Raw genomic sequence first — 20,981 nt, 5'->3', positions numbered from 1 at the left:
ATATTGTAAAGCCTCTGAATAATTCAAAATATATTTATATTAACTGTTCAAAATATGTGTTTTATTTATGTATCCTATTTTATATAGGTATAGACTTTTAACTAATAGACGTAGATTTCGTTCTGTAAAAAATATTAATGAATATTATTTAACCTTGTACAAAAAATCGCAGTAGATAAAACAATCGTAGATCTTCGTACTCAGTGGTACCTACAGTGTGTGTAAACAGCTCAAATGATAAAAATTACGCAACCTTAGCAACAGATATCAAACTTGGGCAAAGATAAAAAAATAGTGAAAGAAAACAACTATATATTGTATCTAAGCGCATGGTAAGGATGAGTCGACAAGCTGATATATTCGCGTTTATTGATAGCAGAAAACTAGAAAAATCAAAGAAGATCAAAGATATATAGTTTTAAACTGCCAATGTTAATATAAAAACAATTTAGGTGCGATACAAAATGTGTATCTACGTCAGCCAACTGCATATTGCACTAAACAGCTGAATTGAAGGTCTTATGAACCTCATAGCTGAATCACTTTAAACTAGAAAATTGACACAATGTGTGACCAACATTTAAACAAATGCATCATCGAACTACATAATAATTGATCATTATACTATTGCGTATTGTTTTATTTTAAACTCTAAAACCATTTTAAGCTGACCTTCCCCACTCCCTGTGCTAACAGAGAAACAAAACCTAAATGTGTTTTGAAACGAATAACAGGGTTCATATTATATTGGTCACGAGTGATAGTACCGATTCACGAGACGTTCTCTAATCAGTCGCTTGAGTAGCGCTGCCAGTGAGCAGTCCTCTGCGTCTGTCCAATTTAAAAAGAAAAATACAACAAAAACGTGAAAATAAAATCTTCACTTTATTACCAAAGAAATAAAGTTCATTTTTGAAAAATGTCGAAAGTTCTTCTGAGCAAGGAGTTGCCGGATATTGAGGTTAGTTTCAGCTATTTTTGTGTTTACGTAGAATGTTTTGGTTTTAGATAATATAACACGTTTGTGTTAAGACACAGTTTGGCGTACCGTGAACTGGTTTTCTCAGATTATTTAATATCTTAGTGCCTATCTTATTGTTATCAAAATATTGCGGGGGGGAATTACCTACTTTAATAGTCAAGGTAACATTTTAAGCACGTACGCTGATAAATCTACTATCCTACAAATAAATTAACATAAAATTAACAAACAGGACAAAGACTTGAGTTCTTAATTCCGCATGATAACATCATTGGGTACATAGTAATTAACACTTGGACTTGTATGACTGGTTTCAATTTTGAATATAAAATAAACAACACATTTTTGCTCCGTTCTATTCGCTTAGTTTGACGAGGTCAATAGCTTTTTACTTAGAAGGAACAACAAACAAAGGATCTCTATTTACTTTGACTTATTATAGGCAGATACTTAATTAATTGCTTATAGAAAGGCTCTTTAATCAATGGCCTCTTATGGGACGGACCCCCTATCTACAGCATTATTAGACCATAACGTTCTTAAATGGCATTGGTACCGTATTAGCTACATTGGTATATCGGGCTATTTAAGTACATAATTACTTGATGAGTACGAGTTAACTGTAGGTATTTTAATTACTAGCGTTTCCTATGTTTCATCTATTCAAACGGTACGTTTATTTTGTATTTGAGACTTAATCCCGTACTGTAGTGGTGTCTAGGTATATTTGTTAGAGGAAAAATAAGTAGGTACAATCGAATTGAGAATTTCCTCCATTTTGGAAGTCAGTTAAAAAGTAAAAGAGATACAGAAAACAAACTTTAATTAAAGCATATTTACTTTAATACTGTGTACGGTAATAGTTTTCATTAAAAAAAAATGCTGAAATTATACCAATGTTAAAATGACGCACTGAAATTAGGTATCTATCTGATTAACTCCCTCGCATGTTACACATGTGAATCTAAAGTTCTCTCAATTTAAAAACAATAGATAAGGGGTGTGTCAGATAAATTGTTAAAATCATAACGAATAACAGATAAAACGATGATTTTACATCACAGTAGAACTAACTGTCAAGGGTTATCTTCTATTACATACGTGTGAAATATTCTTTATGTAATCTACGCGTTTATGAATCAAGGTTAACGTTCACAGTATTTACAATGATTACGTACTGTCAACATGATGTGTTAAAACTTAAAACAATTCCTTTTGTTTGACCACGTAGGTACGAGTCCAGATAAACTAAGTTTTTTTCCTTGTTTTTTTTTTCTAAATCCGACGTTATAGGTCTGCGATAAATAACTCCCATGTTATCGGGAGCAATTTTTTTGTCGCTACATTCTCAGGATAGAAGACCGGAGACCTTGGACAGATTATTTATTCCATGTACAGTTTGACAAATTTTACCAATCGAACATTAACCTTCCAGTATTGTGATAAGGTTGAAAATGTATTGAAGAAATTTTACAGGTTGAGGTAGCTTGATGTGCTGTTGTCTCTACCTAACGAATATTATCGCCTAAATAAAAGTAAATAAATGTAGATGGTTAACAATTAAATAAATAATCATATCTATTTATAAATAATTGAAATAATCCTTTGTTTTTTTGACAGAACCTATTAAGGCTCAATCCGACGGTAAAGCCGTTTACTAACTTGGTCCCGTCAGCTCAAACCAAGAGGAACAAGCAGCATTGGAAGAGGAACGAAGATAGGAAATGTACCGTGAGTATTGGCAGCATATTTCTAACTCCCATTTCTATATAGGTAGGTAGTTCTACTTCTTTCTATGTAAGAAAATAATGCGAACGTTGAAGTCTCATGTCGATCGAAGAAAAGAAAGATTTCTCGGTGTCAAACATCGTCATGCTAAGGACGATAGAAATCTTTCTTCAATCTGTCATTATGTCGATTCTCCGGCCTGCTGAAATCTAAAATCGTATGTTTACCTTGAGCAAGTACAAGATTATTTTCTCTTTTTAAGAGTCTTCCTCGTGTAGTCTTTTAAGTGCCATTCTTCAATGGCACAAAGGGGCTGATTATGATGATGATAGTCTGATGGATTTGAGATTTATGCAGTTCGAATCGGGCACTTTAGAATGATATCGCACTTCACCTGTAGATATATTTACTATTTGTTATCTCGGACCTAATAAAAGTGCAACACGTGAATGTAAACGTTTAAGTATGTAGATAAAGGTATTACCTATCATCGATATTTGATGGATGCATTTTTAATACCATCTATATTTTTAGATGATATTAAAAACATCATTCATATATGTACAAGTAATGATATAAACGCTAATAAAGTGAGTTTGTTTTGTTACACTTACGGTAAACCACTGAACCGATGAACAAATGATGTGGTAATATTCATCCGGGTGTGGCAAAAACATAAACTGAAACTTCTGAAAACATAAACGCCCGTTTTTTTAAACAACTATTTACTTTGAAAATTGAATGTCAAAATTCATAGTAGCTAAGCCGTTGTTCTAAGAAAACTGACTTTTATGTTGTGGGTAAAAAATAATTAGGTATTTTTAAGGCACAAAAAGTTTACTATATAAACAAAACTTCTTCCAGGCCTGTCCAACTCTAACAAAGAACTTCGATGACATCAAGCACACGACACTCTCGGAACGTGGCGCGTTAAAAGAGGCGGCTCGCTGCCTCAAGTGCGCAGACGCACCTTGTCAGAAGTCCTGCCCCACTCAGATCGATGTCAAGAGCTTTATCAGCAGTATTGCTACTAAGGTTTGTATTTCATTATTTATTTATTTTAACTTATTTAATTATCGATATTTTAACTTTATTTAATCGTTATCGTTTATCGTCAAGAATGTTTATCGTGTCATTGATCTTGTAATCTGTACAAGAATTTCATGGTCTGTTAAAGTGTAATTGGGTGGGATGGTTACCTAGTATGGAATCGATTATCTAAATAGCAACTATCGAAAACAACGATTAATTATGATATATGTAGGTATATCTATATCTGTCTTGAAGATAGAACTGTGAATTAAATATGATTCATAGTCATTAAAGGTCAGATACGCAGTCGCTTCTTGTAAAGCACTCAGCCGATTCCGGTTAGACTGGAAGCCGACCCCAACATATTTGGGAAAAAGGCTCGGAGGATGAGGATGATGCATAGTCATTAATGGCATTACAGTAAAAAACGCCAATTTGATCAGTATCTCCAAACTTATAAATAATGTAGGGTACTACCTACATACGATGACCGCAGCATATTTACCCCTATTCTGCTTTAGCGCGTAATTTTATTTAGTTTGGAACTGAATAACTACCATTTGGAACTGATTTAGGTTTCACTTATTTCTAGAACTATTATGGAGCTGCGAAAGCGATTCTGTCGGACAATCCCCTCGGGCTTACTTGCGGTATGGTGTGTCCCACTAGCGACCTCTGTGTGGGAGGGTGTAATTTGCACGCTAGCGAGGAAGGCGCTATCAATATCGGTGGATTACAACATTTTGCTGTTGATGTGAGTATTAAGAATGATTTGTTTTTATTGGAAGTACATTCACCATATTTTGCGACCTCTTACAAAAAAGTATACCAGTAACCAATGATAATGATGATTAAGAGGTTCTGTTATCCCTTATGAAAGACAGAAGAGCTTGCAGAAGGCTTTTCTACTCCAAAATAATCTACTCTAAAATTTCCAGGTATTCATGAAGATGGGTATCCCCCAAACCCTGGACCCCAACACGAAGCCACTCCCAAAGGGTGGTGACCAGAAGATCGCTTTAATCGGAGGCGGGCCGGCCAGCATCAGTTGTGCTTGCTTCCTAGCCAGGCTGGGGTATAAGGACATCACTGTGTATGAGAAGGAGAAGTACTTAGGTGGATTGAGGTGTGTATAAAGTATTATGGGCATTATGACTAAGTTATTAACACAATTCAAGGGCATTAGTAATCTTGGATCCTGAAAACTCCAGACATAAAGGGGTTTTAGTCGGCAAAAACCTTTTGTATCTACTCCACTCAGTGTGCCAAAGTTCATTTGAATTTCAATTTTGGATAAAAAAAGGACGCTAAACGGCAAAGGGCTACACGACAGGGTTTTGGTTGTCCTCAACCAGATATTTTTGGGCAGCTTTCTTTGCTGCTTGCTACGAGTTTAATATTTTCCCAAACGCATCACCACATCTTCAAAAATTTCTCAAACCCTCAGCCATTTATTTGGTCTGTAATAGGCTATCCATTTCTGGGCTAATTTTGACACCAACACATTCATTTAGTTGTTGATCCTCTCATTAATTAATGTGTTTTAAAACTTCCAGTTCAGCAGAAATCCCGCAATACCGTCTTCCGTACGACGTGGTGCAGTTTGAGGTGGACCTCGTGAAGAACCTTGGAGTCAACTTCGTCACCGGCAGGAAGCTGTCCACCAAGGATATTACTGTCAATGTGAGTACATATCGGAATAGGGTATTTTAGTCTAGATGAGAAAAAAATTAAAAGTGTATTACAATGATTGTTTAGAGGAAAAGCAATCGGGAAATGTAGTTTAAAGTTTTTCGGTTTTTTTATCTGTCTTTGAACACTACGAAATGTCGCCGCCATGCTAATGACGTCATTGCGGTAGTAAACAACTTTTAACCAAGTGTTTCTCATATCTATATCCACTGGTACTTGAATCCATAATTTGTCTGGTGTTTTTACACTAGTGTTCTCACATTCAGAAACAACACACCAACGATACGGAGCATAATTACTCATTATTAAAATTTTCAATACATATCAAAATATGTATTACTGACAGCTGTAGTTTGTTTACTAACGTAATAACGTCATGACCAAAAAACAATCATGGCGTCCGTTGTGTGCCGCGTTTTCGCGAAATACGCGCGAAATTTGAAATTATGATAAAACAATTAATTTATATTCGTACATAACGTGAGAAAAAAAAATATTTTTAATTTTTTAGAGATATATTAAGACTAAAGAATTTATTTAAGATATATTTCAAAAATGCATGTAATACCCTATTATGTAGGTTTTAGTCTTCTTTCTCCTGCCCTGTTCCCAATTTTACTTGGGGTCGGCGCAATATGTAAATCTCTTCCATTTTCCAATGTCACTCGTCATACTGACGTTTCCTGTTTTAGTAAGAAGAGTTTTTTAGACCTAGGATGGTAGATGCCATGGCTGCCATCTACTTACATACCTATGTCATTTATTTATTGCATTTATTTCGATGATTCCAGTTAGAGAGTGTAGTAGGGAAAAGTCCAATCCGTTCGATTGGGATAGAAAGGGATACATAAAAAATATGTCAAGGAATAAGAACAAAAGTATCGTCCCTTTTCATCTATGTGTAGTTACAAAAAAAAATTGTTCCCACCATTCTCAGCTTTGAAGCATGTAATTTACAAGAGCTTAAACCATTACTACAAAATTTTGCTTATGTTATTTCTAGGGTCTGCTAGAAGATGGTCATGCGGCCGTGTTCCTTGGTATTGGTCTTCCAGAACCGAAGAGCATTCCAATCTTCAAAGGCTTGAACCAAGAAATGGGTTTCTACACCAGCAAGGACTTTTTGCCTCTTGTGGCTAAAGGCAGTAAGAAAGGTAAGTTAACGAATCTTTTAGTTTAGAGATAAGAAGAATGTATGCGTGTAAATAATATTGTCGGTTTCGTGAAATAAGCCTTATTATTATTATTGAGCGAGTGTAAATATGTAAGTAACTGTCGTGTATGAAAAAAAGATGTGTCTACAGATATCATGGAACGCATTTTTTTCCATTACAAACTTGAAATTCCGTACATAACGTAATAGCTACTATTTTTTTTTGTAAAATATAGCAGTTACCCAAACAATTTTTGCGCAAATTCCCAGGTCTCTGCGCTTGCAAGTCTGCGCTACCAGCCCTCCACGGTAACGTGATAGTGTTAGGCGCGGGCGACACGGCGTTCGACTGCGCCACGTCTGCGCTGCGCTGTGGCGCTAGACGAGTCTACGTCGTGTTTAGAAAGGGAGTCACTAATATTAGGGCTGTGCCTGAAGAGGTGAGTGATTAGGAAGTGTTACCCAAGTCTTTGCGCTTGCAAAATTGCGCTAACGGATTACGCAGCAACCTGTTAGTAACCAGCAGTACGCAGTAACCAGTACGCAGTAACCTAGTAGCCGTAAGAAGACATGCCCTTTCAACGAAATATAATCTACTTTTTATAACGTTCAATAAGAACCTTATTTATAAAGCGGGAATTTGCTTTCAGGTCGACCTAGCAAAGGAAGAGAAATGCGAGTTTGTGCCGTTCATGTCTCCTAGAGAAGTCATCGTAAAGAATGGAAAGGTAAGTTGTCTGAATACCTACCTACTATAAAATCGAATTTCATTTTGCCCTAATTAGTCATCGCTTCTCAAAAGATTATAAAGTAAATAAAAAAAAAACATATTCATTGATTTTGAATTCCACTACCATCTTCTTTATCCCGTCTTGTGACTTGTTTATATTTTTATGCTTTTAATTAATAGATAGCAGCATTAAAGATGTGTCGCACTGAACAACTGGACGACGGAGAGTGGATAGAGGATGAAGATCAAGTGATGCAGCTCAAAGCTAACTTTATTATCTCCGCGTTTGGCTCTGGGCTTTATGAAGCTGATGGTAAGGTTCATTTTTTATTAGGGGTTAAAGTATGAAATTGCCGTTTTATTCTAGTAGGTTTTTGAATTGCCATAGAGTCTTCATGGTTTGAGGTTTTCGAATGGAACTTTTTTCACGTGGTTTCTGTGATGTTCTTCTTTTAAAAAATGTGAAACATTTGATTATCGATGTTCAATTGTTTTTGTTATTCAACTTAAACAAGAAAGATGGATACTGCGAAAATTTGAGTAATTTTTGAATATGAGTTCCGACGCGGGATTGAACGGCAGAAACAGCCCGCAATATCAATGCTGCATTTGAAGAGGTGTCTGCTAAAGAACGCGCCGTGCGATTTTGGATTAAACGCTTTCGTGGTGGAAACTTCGACTTGAAGAACGAGCCATGAGAAAGACCGCCTGACAGGTGATTAACGAGAAATTAAGAGAGACGGTGAACGCCGATCCTAGTCAAACTACCCAGATACCCAGCCGAACACCGAATAATGTTGAAAAATTAGCAGTAAAACAGCCACGACTCATGAATCGACCTTCACCGCTATTGCTCCATGACAACGCGAGGCCTCATACAGCAAAATAAACCGTTTTAACTCTTCAGGAACTGCAGTTGGAAACTATTCGTCTTCCTCCATATTCGCCAGACCTTGCTCTAACGGACGACCATTTTTTTTGTGATTTGGACAATTATCTACGTCACAAGAAGTTTCTTCCCAGGAGGCAGAACAAAATTCTTTCACACTGTTTGTGCAGTCTAGATCCTCAGAGTTCTATCGTAAAGGCATAAATGACCTTCTTATTAGATGACCGCAATGTATAGATAATAATGGCAACTATTTTGATTAAATAAGTTTGTTAAAAATTAAAAAAAAATACAATTTAGGTTTTCAGTACAAATCGGCAATTTCATACTTTAACCCCTATTATTAGCTTCCGCAGTGGTTTCTACCCGCTTTCCGAGGTAATTACTTCACGCAACCAGATAAAAAGTAGTCCTTTTCTCTGGTTCTTTAAAATTCCGATAAATACAAAAAAATATAATGTCTAGCTGTAATAAAATGTATCCAGTAGTTTTATGCCTAAAAGAGACACAAACATATCTTATCTACATACATTTTTCCTGACTACCGAAAGAGGGTTAACTACTTACATTTCTAGAATTTACAAGTGACCTTTTTAAGAGAATCGTCTAAAAATAAACGATTGACAGTCTTTATTCGTTCAACAGTAACTAAACAGCTCAAACTAAAGTACCTTAAAAGACCCGAACAATTAGAGAGATAGATATTTCAAAATATTATCTTTTTATATGCAATTGATTCTTATTATGTAAAATTTTATAAATTTCTAGTGAAAGACGCGATGGCCGGCGTGAAACTCAACCGCTGGGGGTTGCCAGAGGTTGACGAAGCAACCATGCAGAGTGCCAGCAACCCCAAGGTGTTTGTGGGCGGAGACCTGGCCGGGGTTGCGGAAACCACGGTCGAGTCTGTCAATGATGGCAAGACTGCTGCTTGGTATATGCACTGTTATTTGCAGGTAAGTTTATTTAACTTTTTTTTCTATGGGTAGAATATTTTATTTGGAGATATGACAAAATCATTTATTCAGTGTTCGAAAGTAGATAAAGCGTGTCAAAAAATATTTAAGCAATGCGATGTACTCAACAAAGTACATAAATCGTCCTCTTAAAGTTCAAATTTTCCGATAAAATTAAACCACCATTTTTTCTAAAACAACTGTTTACTTTGAAAAGAGAAGTTTAAAATTCATAGTTAAACAGTTGTTTAAAGCCATGTATTCACTGAGAAACAATTGTTTATAAACACTGTTTCAGAAACAATATCTGGGTGTCTCTGAAAAAAATAATTTTGTTTCTGAAACATCTAATTTTGTTTCTGTGGACGATGTGGACGGCAGAGTTTCCGAAACATTGTTGCTGTAAACATCTACATGATGTTTCAGAAACTGTGTATCTGAAACATTGTTTCCCAGTGAATACATGGCTTTAAGAAAACTGACATCAACATTGTCGGTGAACTTGGGCCAAAAGCAATCGTTGTGTTCTATAAATAAAAAACCTTAATTTGACCAGACAAAAATCTTTCTGTATCATAACGCCTTAAAATATTCATCATTCAAACTGTTTCCCAGGGCATACCATTCACAGCACCAATCGAACTACCGAAGTTCCACACTCCCATCGATGACGTGGACCTGTCAGTGGAAGTCTGCGGCATCAAGTTCGAGAACCCGTTCGGGTTAGCCAGCGCCCCCCCCACTACAAGCACTGCCATGATCCGCCGCGCATTCCAGCAGGGATGGGGGTTCGCTGTTACTAAGACTTTTGGACTTGATAAGGTGAATATAGACAGATTATTTATTAGCCTGTAATGTCCCACTGCTGGGCATAAGCCTCCCCATCTCGTCTTCACACTTCCCGAATTTCGACCGAGTCCACCAGTCTCGACGATAGGCATCTAGGTCGTCACGCCATCTTTTCCGGAGGCTATTCAAATTGATAAAATATGGACAGATAATAAAACTTACTAACTTACAGGTATTTAAGGCCTATAAATGATAATTTAATAATATTTGTGGATGTTGCTAATTTCTATTTTATCTATTTTTCTATTAGAATCTGAGTCCAACTTTTTAAATTTTCCTTATGTATGTTGAATAATAAGCCTCATTGTTACTTGAATATTGTATAATTGGTAACTTTTGCGGCAAAAGTTTTGCCATCTATGTTAGTGCAGCGTACAGAAGTTTAGAAGCCCAGGTTGCATGATGGGGAGAGAAGCTATACCTACTCCAGACCATCATTATTAAAGACTAGCTGTTTCCCACGGTTTAACCCGCGCCCCTGGAAACATCTTTCTGTTCTTAGACAAAATACAACCCTCATCGAGAATAGTATGGCCCCATGGCTACAAAAAAATCTCTATGATAGAAATGTTCAGATTACAACAAGATATAATTCTCAAATCTATTTCCTCTACTAAATTTTCTACCACCCCCAGGACTTGGTAACAAACGTGTCCCCCCGCATAGTCCGCGGAGTAACATCAGGCGAGAACTACGGCCCCGGGCAGGGCTGCTTCCTCAACATCGAGCTCATCTCCGAGAAGTGTGCCGACTACTGGTGCCAGAGCATCACTGAGCTGAAGAGGGATTTCCCACATAAAGTATGTACATATGGAGTTAATAAATACTTCAATTTCCTTAAAAATAGAAAATATTAGTACATATGAAAAAATTATCCAGATCTACTTGGCACTTACTGTGATATTTATCGTAAAAAGCGGTATATGTCATCATATCTTTTATTATGTTTTAGAAATGTAGAGAACATACACAGCTTTAATTGATTGTGCTTTTTTTTCTACTTTCCACTAAATACTCTATACTATTGTTTATTATTTTGTTTCAAAATTATTTAAATCAAATGACCCTGCAATCCAGATGCACACAGAAGTTTGATAGACCAACTACCTGTTGCAACTGCCTGTCAAAGATTCACTATTTTTCTCAGCATATAAAAGTCCCTTCATATTGTACAATCACGTAGGTATCCAAATTCCTTTATATCCATTTAATATATATTTTTTCCAAATTCCAGGTAGTAATCGCCTCAATAATGTGCTCGTACAACGAGTCTGACTGGACGGAGCTGGCGCAGAAGGCGGAAGCTTCAGGCGCGGACGCTCTGGAGCTGAACTTGTCGTGTCCGCACGGCATGGGCGAGTCCGGCATGGGGTTGGCTTGTGGACAGGTGAGATTCAATCTTATGGCTATGTGTTAGAGTTGAAAATTGTATGACAATAGGTGTTTTTAATTTTGTCGTGTGATCGCTTGTGGATAGGCAAGATTGAATCTTATGTTTGTGTGTTGAAAGTTGAAAATGGTATGACTTTATGTATTTTTTAATTTTGTTGTGTGGTCGCTTATGAATTTGACCTTAGGTAGTTGAATATTGTATGAAATTTTGTATTTTTTTTTTGTCATGTAGGCACTTGAGGACATGTGAGATTGATCCTAATGTCTGTGTATAATGCTACTGTAATATGCAGACAAATGAAATTGCTATTAATTGTATGATATCAAAGCATTTTTATTTTTGCCGAATATTCGCCGGTGAACCTTAGGTCTGAATGTTACGAGTTCAAAATTTATAAATATTATGTCAATAAGTGCCTATATTTTATGTTCATTGACAGGATCCAGTGCTAGTGAAGGGTATCTCCCAATGGGTACGCAAAGCCGTTAAGATCCCGTTCTTCGTGAAGCTGACGCCCAACATCACTGACATTGTCAGCATCGCTGTTGCTGCTCATGAAGGTAACTAAACTTTTCAACTTAGTATAACATAGAATAGGCTAATCGGCGAATTACAAAAAGTTCTCTTAAAAAAGTTCCTATATTTTCATGACTGATTAAAAAACCCATTTAAAAGATATACGACATCTTTTTTAGTTTATCACTTGTATAAGCACCCATTACACAAGCTAATGAACAAGCCATGGATGATGGAGTTAACCAATAATGTGTGAAGAAGTATATCTACAGAACGTTCTATTTGTTTAGAAAATTATATTTATTATTTTGTGCAGGCGGCGCGGATGGTGTGTCAGCCATCAACACAGTGTCGGGTCTGATGTCAGTGAGAGCTGATGCTACACCTTGGCCGGCTGTGGGTAAGTGCAATGTGCTCTAGTCGATCTATAATCCTAATTTACTTGTGATGTTACACTTCCTATTTTTATGTACCCCTCTTCTGTACTCTCTTTATACCTCTAAACTTATTTATATACGCCCCTCGTGCATTCCCTTTTATATACTACTACCACTATGTTACTCCCTACCTTATCTACTTGCCCTACAAACTCCCTTATGTACTTCTCCCTATAAACTTGCTTACATTATCTTCCATATGTAAGTACTACTCCTATATACTCTCGGTATATACTCCCCCGTGTTCTACCGATAATAACGTTTTCGTTAAAAATCGCACAAATAACAGCCCTATATTCTCATAATTCATCATTCTACTCCGCAGGTGTAGAGAAGCACACGACATACGGCGGTGTCTCCGGCAACGCGACGCGGCCGATGGGGCTCCGCGCCGTGTCCGCCATCGCCAACAAGCTGCCCGCCTTCCCCATACTCGGCATCGGCGGCATCGACTCCGCCGACTCCGCGCTGCAGTTCATCATGTGCGGGGCTCCGGTTGTGCAGGTAAGGGAGATAGGTACTAACAATATGGTTACCCGTGTCCTGTGGGGGCTACTGCCCCGCCCATGGATAAAAATTTACCCACAGCCTTCCTCGATGAATAGGCTAACACTGGATTAATTGCTCAATCCGGACCAGTAGTTCCAGGAATTTGAGCTTTCAAGTAAACAAAAAACAAACAAACTATAATAGGTATGCTTAAGTATGGATAGTCATCATCTGCCTAGCCTGTAACTTGGGTAAAATTCTTAGTTTCAGGATTTCAAATCGTTTTTCCCCATTTCTTGAGCAGATTATCTGGTGGTCGCAATTGGATAATATAACTTATCTTACACTTAGTTACTTTGCGATATAATGAACTCCCTGACACTCCAGTTTTCCCCGCCACGCATACTATTCTGTTACATGCTCATATTCTTTAAATTATTGTCATTCCAGATTTGCAGCGCAGTCCAAAACCAAGACTTCACAGTGGTAGAAGACTATATAACAGGCCTAAAGGCTCTCCTATATTTACGTACTAAAGGCCTACACGGCTGGATGGGCCAGTCGCCGCCTACCTTCAAACATCAGAAGGGAAAACCCGTGAAAACCTTGTATGATGAAAATGGCAAGGTAAAGTGGAACTTATGTGTACTAGCTATAGAGCTTATTTTTGTTTTTAGGCTTCAAAAGAGTATCTAATATTGTTCGTACAATTTCGTGCATTGTATAATTTTGTGAGCTTACTATTGTTATGTAATAGACTGTTTGTACTGTGACTGTATTACTGTATTATTTTAAAAAGAGTGTCTATGGAGTTTCTTGCCGGCTCTTCTCCATGAGACCAACTTTTTGGAACCGTGCAACTAATGTGACGTTTCATAGGTGCCTGCAAAGGCCTATGTGAAATAAAAAGATTTTGATTTTGATTCGTAGTTGAAAATACCTATCTAAAAGACACTTATTAGATGTTTCTATAGATAACTTATTGTGATATAAATGATTCCCTCCCATTTTTAACAGACTAAAAAAAAAAGGAAGTCCTCAGTTTGACCTGCTCAATTATCTCATATTTGGCTGAACCGATTTTGATGCGGTTTTTAGCTTAGTATAGTTAATACAAAAAAATCTTCTAATGAAGATTTCAGGTTTTATTGAAGTCGGATTTTTTTGTAAGCCTTTTTGATTTCATGTTTGTCTTCATTCCAGGTACTAGCTCACTTCGGACCATACAACAAAAAGCGAGAAGAGTTACTCCACGAGGCCAGACTAAAATCCGACTTACTAGCCGACAATAAGGTTCAAACTTACCTGTCTAACGGCATCAATGGTGACCATGAAGAAAGCGTGGACATTCCTAAGATTAAAGACGTTTTGGGCGAAGCATTGCCAAGAGTCGGGACTTATAAACATCTGGATAATACGAAGCAAGTTGTCGCTCTTATTGATGATGTAAGTACACTTACTAAGTACTATTTTTTGCTAGTTTAGTAAAACTATTTTCAGTGCATAAATCCACTGATACTCTATAAAGGAAGGCGCCCCCAGCATGGTTGGGAAAAGGCTGGGCAGATGATGAATAGCTCCACTCAAATGTATAAAAGATTTCCAATTTTTCCGTACAGTGAACTATATTGAATTTGACAAGAAATTACTATCGTGGGCACTGAATACATAATATGGAACGTCAAATTATCGGTTTTCTTTATTTGTTGTGTATGTACTATCGCTAAAACATTTATATTTGTAGGATATGTGCATAAACTGCGGTAAATGCTACATGGCGTGTGCAGATTCCGGCTACCAGGCTATCGAGTAAGTTAAATGATCAATTCGTCATATTTTCATAATTCTATACTTTCTTATTGATTTCAAGCAAATTGTTTTTTTTTTCAGATTTGACCCCAAGACTCATATACCACATGTGACGGAAGACTGCACTGGATGTACCTTATGTCTGTCTGTTTGTCCCATCATCGACTGCATATCGTAAGTTAACCTTACCTATCTATACTAATATACTAATAATAATAATATAAAGAGGAAAACTTTGTCCCTCTTATTATAAAAACTGCCGCATGTAGTGGTTTAAACCAGACTGAAGACGTCTTGGTTTGTTACGGTACTTACGATAGTCTTTACATCCTTATTACAAAACGTAGACTAAGAGAAGACTGTTTGGTACTTCGATTTGTCTATGTGTGTGTGTGGTTCAAATAATATCCACAGATTATAAGCAACAAATATTTAAATCATTCGTTCAATCGTTCCGAATTCTGTGCGCCGTTCCTTTTTACATTATTTTGTTAAGTCTATTTTGATGAAAAATAATTAACTATGATAATAAAAAAAATATCTCTGCAGTTGAAAATATTACTTTTTATTATTTAAAGGTAATTTTATATTTCTAGTATCTTTTAACGATATACATGATCCAATTATAATCTTTTAAACAACTATCGAGTTTGCGCGTATAACGGAACGTCAGCGCGCGTATCCGAGTTATGTTTTGTTTTTAGGTTAGAAATAACTTGGATTATTTTCATCCCGATTTAAATGATTAAATAAGACGTTGTGCATCTAATTAGAACCTCTTCAAAATTAAGTGCACAATAACTTACACACAGAATATCGTGTGCATTAAATTACGAAAAGAAAATGAAACAACATAAAAGTACAAAATTATATTTTATTCCGATGTCTATTTATACAGTCAAACGCACTGATACATGTTGAACACTGTTCTTCATCACACAATCTTGTTCCCTTGCTCATCTTGGCATTTTTGTACATTTTAGCAAGCTTCCAGTCTTTTACAAACATTGCATATTACTGGCAAAGATACGGCGTGCAAAACGCCAAAATAGTCTTGAATCTGTAAATAAACAGTAAACTGTATGATAATCTGATATATTTTCGAAGTTTCATCAAAATCCATGTGGTAGTTTATGCGTGGAACATAAACAAACATCCATAATGAAAACTTCGACTCTTATATAATTAATAGGATGTTTTGGCAACTTACTTGCCCTGTAAAGGCTACGTACCTTATGGCGAGCCCAGTTGAGCATCATAGGATCATCATGGATTATCATCATGCATTCAATTGACTATTATTTCGAAAAACATAAATCGATATTTATATCGAAAATTGTCATCAGATAATTTGAAGAGATTTTGTCGATGACGCACACTGTTGGGTCCCCGGAAACTCTCAATAGTATTCTAACACATCCAAGTATTCCAAATCACACATATTTATATCCACTTTCGTTTTTTTCATCACAAAACAAATAACCTCAAAAGTAAATAATGACGGAATTTGACGTTTGTCGACTAAGTACTGCAGTTAAACTAGGGGGCTCGATGGTTTATCTTTTGTACTACAGATAGTAAAAGGACTTGCGATAAACTGCGTTTTGTAATAACGTTTTTTCAAGGTCGTACTTACAGCTGGATTAAAGGTAGTACAAAAGCCGATACTTATTTGATACCGCGTTTTATAATAAGAGGGTGTTTGTTTGGTTGTAATGAATAAACTCAAAAACTACTGGACCGATTTTAAATATTCTTTCATTATTAGAAAGCTATATTATCTGCGAGTAACATAGGATATATTTTATCCCGCTCCCACGGGACGTGGGTGAAACTGCGGGAAAACGGCTAGTACTTTATTTTATGCTAATTTTAACATTTCTTGAAATAAGAAATCAGTGCCTGTTATAAGTATGTAGGTACGTGCCTAATCTTGTAAGAAGTAAAAGGAAACAAACCTACTAATATTATCTAAGTTATTTTAATGCACCCAAGAAAATATCAGTCATGGGTGTGTTACAAATATTATACTTACAAAATTAAGGTTAGGTACTTTTTAAAGTTTTGTTCGAGAGTGTGAAAATGGATTATTTTACTTATATGCCCATATCAGTATGTTGATTTGTAACAATTTTTATGCAATAATTAAAACACATTTTTTTTCTTTGCAGTATGGTGCCTAAAACTATTCCTCATGTTATCAAGAGGGGGATTCGCTACGATATACATCCGATTTCACCTCTAGATGGAGTATGCCAATAAAAAACCTGTATCAAAAAATGTATATATTATTATGCGTAAAAAAAACAGTAATAAAATAAAATACTACAAAATAATATCAATCTCCGTTAAAAACATTTTTGTATATTTTCTTAGCATTATCTCCTGCGTTTTCCCAAGAAAACACCCAACTGTTCTCAGGATTTACGTCTAAAGTTAAAGCTGAAATTGGTTTGGGACAATCATAGTGACTTTTGTTTACAACATTCACTTCTATTTTCCCATTCATTTTATCATGTAATTTCTGACAAATGAAGCACTCAAATTCATCAATAATTTTGATGCCATCCGATTGGTATGGTCTAGTATTGTACTCCAGTAATACTTTCTCATTGCTAATGAATTGTCTGGTCTTATGCTCTAAATGGGCTTCATATAAACTGTCGTTACTCAACAACAGCTTGATATGCTCATACATGATCTTTGGAGTCGGATAATCTTGTAGAAGTACCGCCGACTTTTCATTTGGTAACCAATCCTTGATCGTAGGTGAACCAAAATATATGGGGACTGTGCCCACTTTGATCGCTCGCCAAAACTTCTCGGTGATGTAATCATTACATACACCATTCTCTATAGCTATAATAAATTTGTACCTTGCAACAAACCTCAAAAATTCGTCTTCATCTAAATTGTTTAGGTAGTCATTCTGGAATTTTGCTGGCATTTCTTTATTCTTAAGGCAAGTTCCGTAAGAGTCTATTTTGATATATTTCATCAGCTCCTTAACATATGTATCTCTTTCGCTTGATGTTTCACAATCACTCTGTAAGTACATTATAGGAGCAATCTCCTTTAGTAACTCATTTTTCTTAGATGTTTTAACGAAGTACTTTAGGGTCTTTATATCTTCCAATGAATGCAAATATTGCAAGGGAAAAGGAATGTTACTATATCTACTAAATGTAGTTGAAAAATTAAATAAGTTTAGTGCCGATTCATGTAAAAATTCTTCCACATTTCTTGGTGATTCTTCATGATATAAGCCCCAAATTATGTCTTTTGGCTGTCTTGGTAAGGGAAGTGCTTTAAAATCTATAGTTGTTCCATAAAACAGATATGCTCCCACCTCATAAAGTTGGTCCTTCTTTTTATCGCTGTAGACATGACACTGCACATTATTAGGGCAATGTTTAAGGCTTGAAGTGCCCGGAAACTCCATAGTCCACCAGAGTATCACAGGATACTGAGAAGCTGCTTTTGTGACACTTGTTTCATCCACAGAATGAATCATCTGATGTAAGAAGAATAAAACTAAAAATACTAGCAAGAACCACATTAACACTCGCAACCGCACCAGCATTATTCTTTTAAATATATAATTTAACATAGTGAATATACAATATACCAGAGTCCATGTATATTTCGTTAATCTTTTGCACATTATAGTGGTACACTGAAGGCTCGTTTTAACTATCAATAACTCACAGATAGCTGTTGCAACAGGAAGCCCTTATCAGCCATCCTAAACTTGAACTGTTATTAAAAATAATACAATAGTAAAGATAACAACAAATTTAATATTCATATTAAAAGGTCAAGCCTCTCTCTTTACGCATGTAATATAAGTCCATTGAGAATGCAATTATTAAATCAGCATAAAACAATCCATAAATGGCTCCTACTAGTCTACCAACAATAAAAAGGTTGATGAATGCTAGTAGTGTTATTGTTAGCTCAATGATGACGTAATACAATTCTGCCTCAAACTGTACTTGATCCACAACATACAGCACCATTAAAAGCGTGGAGCACATGACAGTGGGTGCGGCCACCAGGCAATGCAAAGATTCCACAGGTTCCACTACGTGAGGCAGTATATTGAGGAGCAGTGCCACTACCTAAAAGTAAGAGATGGACCCACTTGTACACTTTCATTTATACAACAACTAATCTAAAACTAGATGAGAAATTATTCCCTCCCTCTTGGTCCAAAATTTCAAAGGTATGATATGTAGTCATGAAATCTTATAGTCTTAAAACTATACAATAATACGAATTCATATGCCTTCTCAAGCATTTTATTTATTTTAACATTCAAGTTTTTCTTGTCATTGCAAAACCTCTTTCTTTGACCACATAGAACAGATCTATGCACAATGCAATGAGCAGATGACAATAAAATAGTCCGTACAGAGCTCCAGTGGCGCTCCCAGTTACTATTACGAAAATAAATGCAAGGACATTAAAAAATATTTGAAACATTAAGTATAGTTGTTCGGCCAGGTCATGCACTTGGTCCACTACATATAGCACGATGAACATTACCGACAGGACGAGGGTCGGAGCGACGGCCAGGCAGTGCATTGTGTTGGGCTCCGTCAAAACGAACGGGATTATCATGAGGAGCATTGATAAAACCTAAAAGTAACAACTTTCATGACATTCGTCTCGTATGTGTTTTGGAACTTACCTAATACATCTAAACGCAGGTAAATTGTTATTTGTTTCGAATCGAAATAAAGGAAGCCCTTTTAATTTTGTCATTTTGTGTTTCTTTTGGAGGATACGAATTATTTGCGAGTTGAAATAAAAACATTTCATTTACAAAGCAACAATTCCAAGAATACTATACAGCCCATTGAATCAGCCCTGTTTTGTCTTAAGTAATTTTAATTTTATCCGAAAGCCTGGTGTTTCGTTAAACTTCATTAACATATTTTCTGCTATCTTTTAAGGATTTAAGAATTTTGTTGTATAGGTTATGTTTATCAATAAACCAATGTCATTTCATTTGAAAGGTCAAGGTCGAAACTGTAAAGCTGTACTAAGTGATACATTTGGTAAGTATCGACTAAATTTCAACAAGTTTCGATTTTTTAATTGTAGTGTAGGTTGAATCAAAACACATTTTATTAAATGAATGTTGTATTAAAATACTAATTATGCCTGGTACACGTAAACTGATAAGTTTATAATTATTATTATGCACAACTAAAAGTACACCCTCTTTCATTAGCGATCAGAAATAGGTCAAGTGATAATGCTGTTAACAATGCAAAATAAAATACGCCGTAAATTAACCATAGCCAAACTCTTACAAGATTCAGTAGAAAACATTGAATAAAAGCACCAAATGTAAACAGAATTTGAAAAAATAAGTACATTTTTTCCATGAATAATGGAACTTTTCTTCGTAAATACAAGATAATGAATAACAACGATATAACTAGAGTAGGACCAGTAGATATGCAGTACATATGCCCTTGTGGCCTTGGAATTATCATCGGCAATACGGTAATTACTAGTGAAATCACCTACAAGGAATGAAATAGTAATAAAAATATGTTCAAATTGCAGTACAATAATTATAGTACGCGAAAAGGTAAATACTTACAAATTCGACCAGTTTCATAATAAAAATATTGTATCTGATTAGTTCGCTCCATTTTTTATCAACTGGTACTGAATCTAAAACAAATAGAACGTTGCAAACTGTTAGATGACTTTTCCATATCTGGTTTTGAACGATTTCAAATAAAAATATGCAACAGAGACATCAAATCAATTGCTGAAAAAGAGATAAGGCAAAGGGCCTAATGTTGTATTGCTAAGAAGATTCAATCAATAAATAAACATTTAAACACTGTATGTGTGCAATGTGTCTTTACCATTTATTATCATGTCCGACATTTTTGAGGTTTGTAAATTATTCCTTTTCTTTCAATAATTATATAACATTTGTTGTATGGCACTAACAACTGGTTTAAAAATCATACATATTTACAAAATATAATTATAGTAAAATATATCTTCAAAAAATATATTTGCGACTATCTGATAGACGTCCGTCAGTCATAAGGTTTTTTTTTATAATTTCTAGATGCCATTTGTTTGCCGGAATGGCAATATAAAATGTTTTAGAACACAAACTTGATCTCGTTTTATTATCGTGTACTCAGAATATTTATTTAGCTAAAATCGTTACAAAAAGAAGATACATCAATGCTTGAAGAACAAGTTCTATAATAATTTTTATGAGTGTTGTGAAAGCGCAACACTAAAATTATTACTAAACCCACTGTCGACTACAAGATGGCGACGTC

At 35.7% G+C, this 20,981-nt stretch overlaps 2 protein-coding genes and 1 long non-coding RNA gene across 7 annotated transcripts; 1 reads left to right on the top strand and 2 right to left on the bottom strand.

The window, feature by feature from the left end:
* The first annotated feature begins 774 nt into the window (after positions 1 to 774).
* Su(r) (suppressor of rudimentary) lies at positions 775 to 17,204 on the top strand. Of its 2 annotated transcripts, none has more exons than XM_064037635.1 (22): positions 775 to 961; positions 2,603 to 2,713; positions 3,575 to 3,745; positions 4,335 to 4,496; positions 4,681 to 4,868; positions 5,299 to 5,425; positions 6,438 to 6,588; positions 6,858 to 7,027; positions 7,238 to 7,315; positions 7,498 to 7,630; positions 8,975 to 9,162; positions 9,778 to 9,984; positions 10,647 to 10,811; positions 11,246 to 11,398; positions 11,844 to 11,964; positions 12,237 to 12,320; positions 12,683 to 12,861; positions 13,297 to 13,473; positions 14,050 to 14,292; positions 14,591 to 14,655; positions 14,737 to 14,829; positions 16,827 to 17,204. In XM_064037635.1, exons 1-22 carry the CDS (start codon positions 920 to 922, stop codon positions 16,915 to 16,917), a joined length of 3,099 nt encoding a protein of 1,032 aa, XP_063893705.1. In that variant the 5' UTR covers positions 775 to 919; the 3' UTR covers positions 16,918 to 17,204. The 2 variants fall into 2 exon arrangements, with proteins under 2 accessions (XP_063893705.1, XP_063893707.1); XM_064037637.1 differs by having other exon boundaries at positions 10,647 to 10,815; positions 11,250 to 11,398.
* LOC135117731 (uncharacterized) lies at positions 15,512 to 16,758 on the bottom strand. Its single transcript, XR_010277092.1, has 2 exons — positions 15,888 to 16,758; positions 15,512 to 15,715 (listed from the first exon to the last, which is right to left on the bottom strand). It is a non-coding gene; the product is annotated as an uncharacterized LOC135117731 (long non-coding RNA).
* On the bottom strand, positions 16,994 to 20,741 carry LOC110372025 (alpha-(1,3)-fucosyltransferase 10). Of its 4 annotated transcripts, none has more exons than XM_021328533.3 (3): positions 20,547 to 20,728; positions 20,273 to 20,346; positions 16,994 to 18,776 (listed from the first exon to the last, which is right to left on the bottom strand). In XM_021328533.3, the coding sequence occupies exon 3, from the start codon at positions 18,317 to 18,319 to the stop codon at positions 16,994 to 16,996; it is 1,326 nt and encodes a 441-aa protein (XP_021184208.3). In that variant the 5' UTR covers positions 18,320 to 18,776; positions 20,273 to 20,346; positions 20,547 to 20,728. The 4 variants fall into 4 exon arrangements, 3 of the variants coding, with proteins under 3 accessions (XP_021184208.3, XP_049699484.2, XP_021184206.3); XR_007511328.2 differs by lacking the exon at positions 16,994 to 18,776 and adding an exon at positions 18,784 to 19,296 and having other exon boundaries at positions 20,547 to 20,741; XM_049843527.2 differs by lacking the exons at positions 20,273 to 20,346; positions 20,547 to 20,728 and adding an exon at positions 19,349 to 19,653 and having other exon boundaries at positions 16,994 to 18,169.
* Between the last annotated feature and the right edge of the window lie 240 nt (positions 20,742 to 20,981).

This window comes from Helicoverpa armigera, chromosome 2 (genome assembly GCF_030705265.1).
Source record: "Helicoverpa armigera isolate CAAS_96S chromosome 2, ASM3070526v1, whole genome shotgun sequence".
Lineage (NCBI taxonomy): Eukaryota > Metazoa > Arthropoda > Insecta > Lepidoptera > Noctuidae > Helicoverpa > Helicoverpa armigera.
This window is presented reverse-complemented; position numbering and strand designations above follow the sequence as displayed.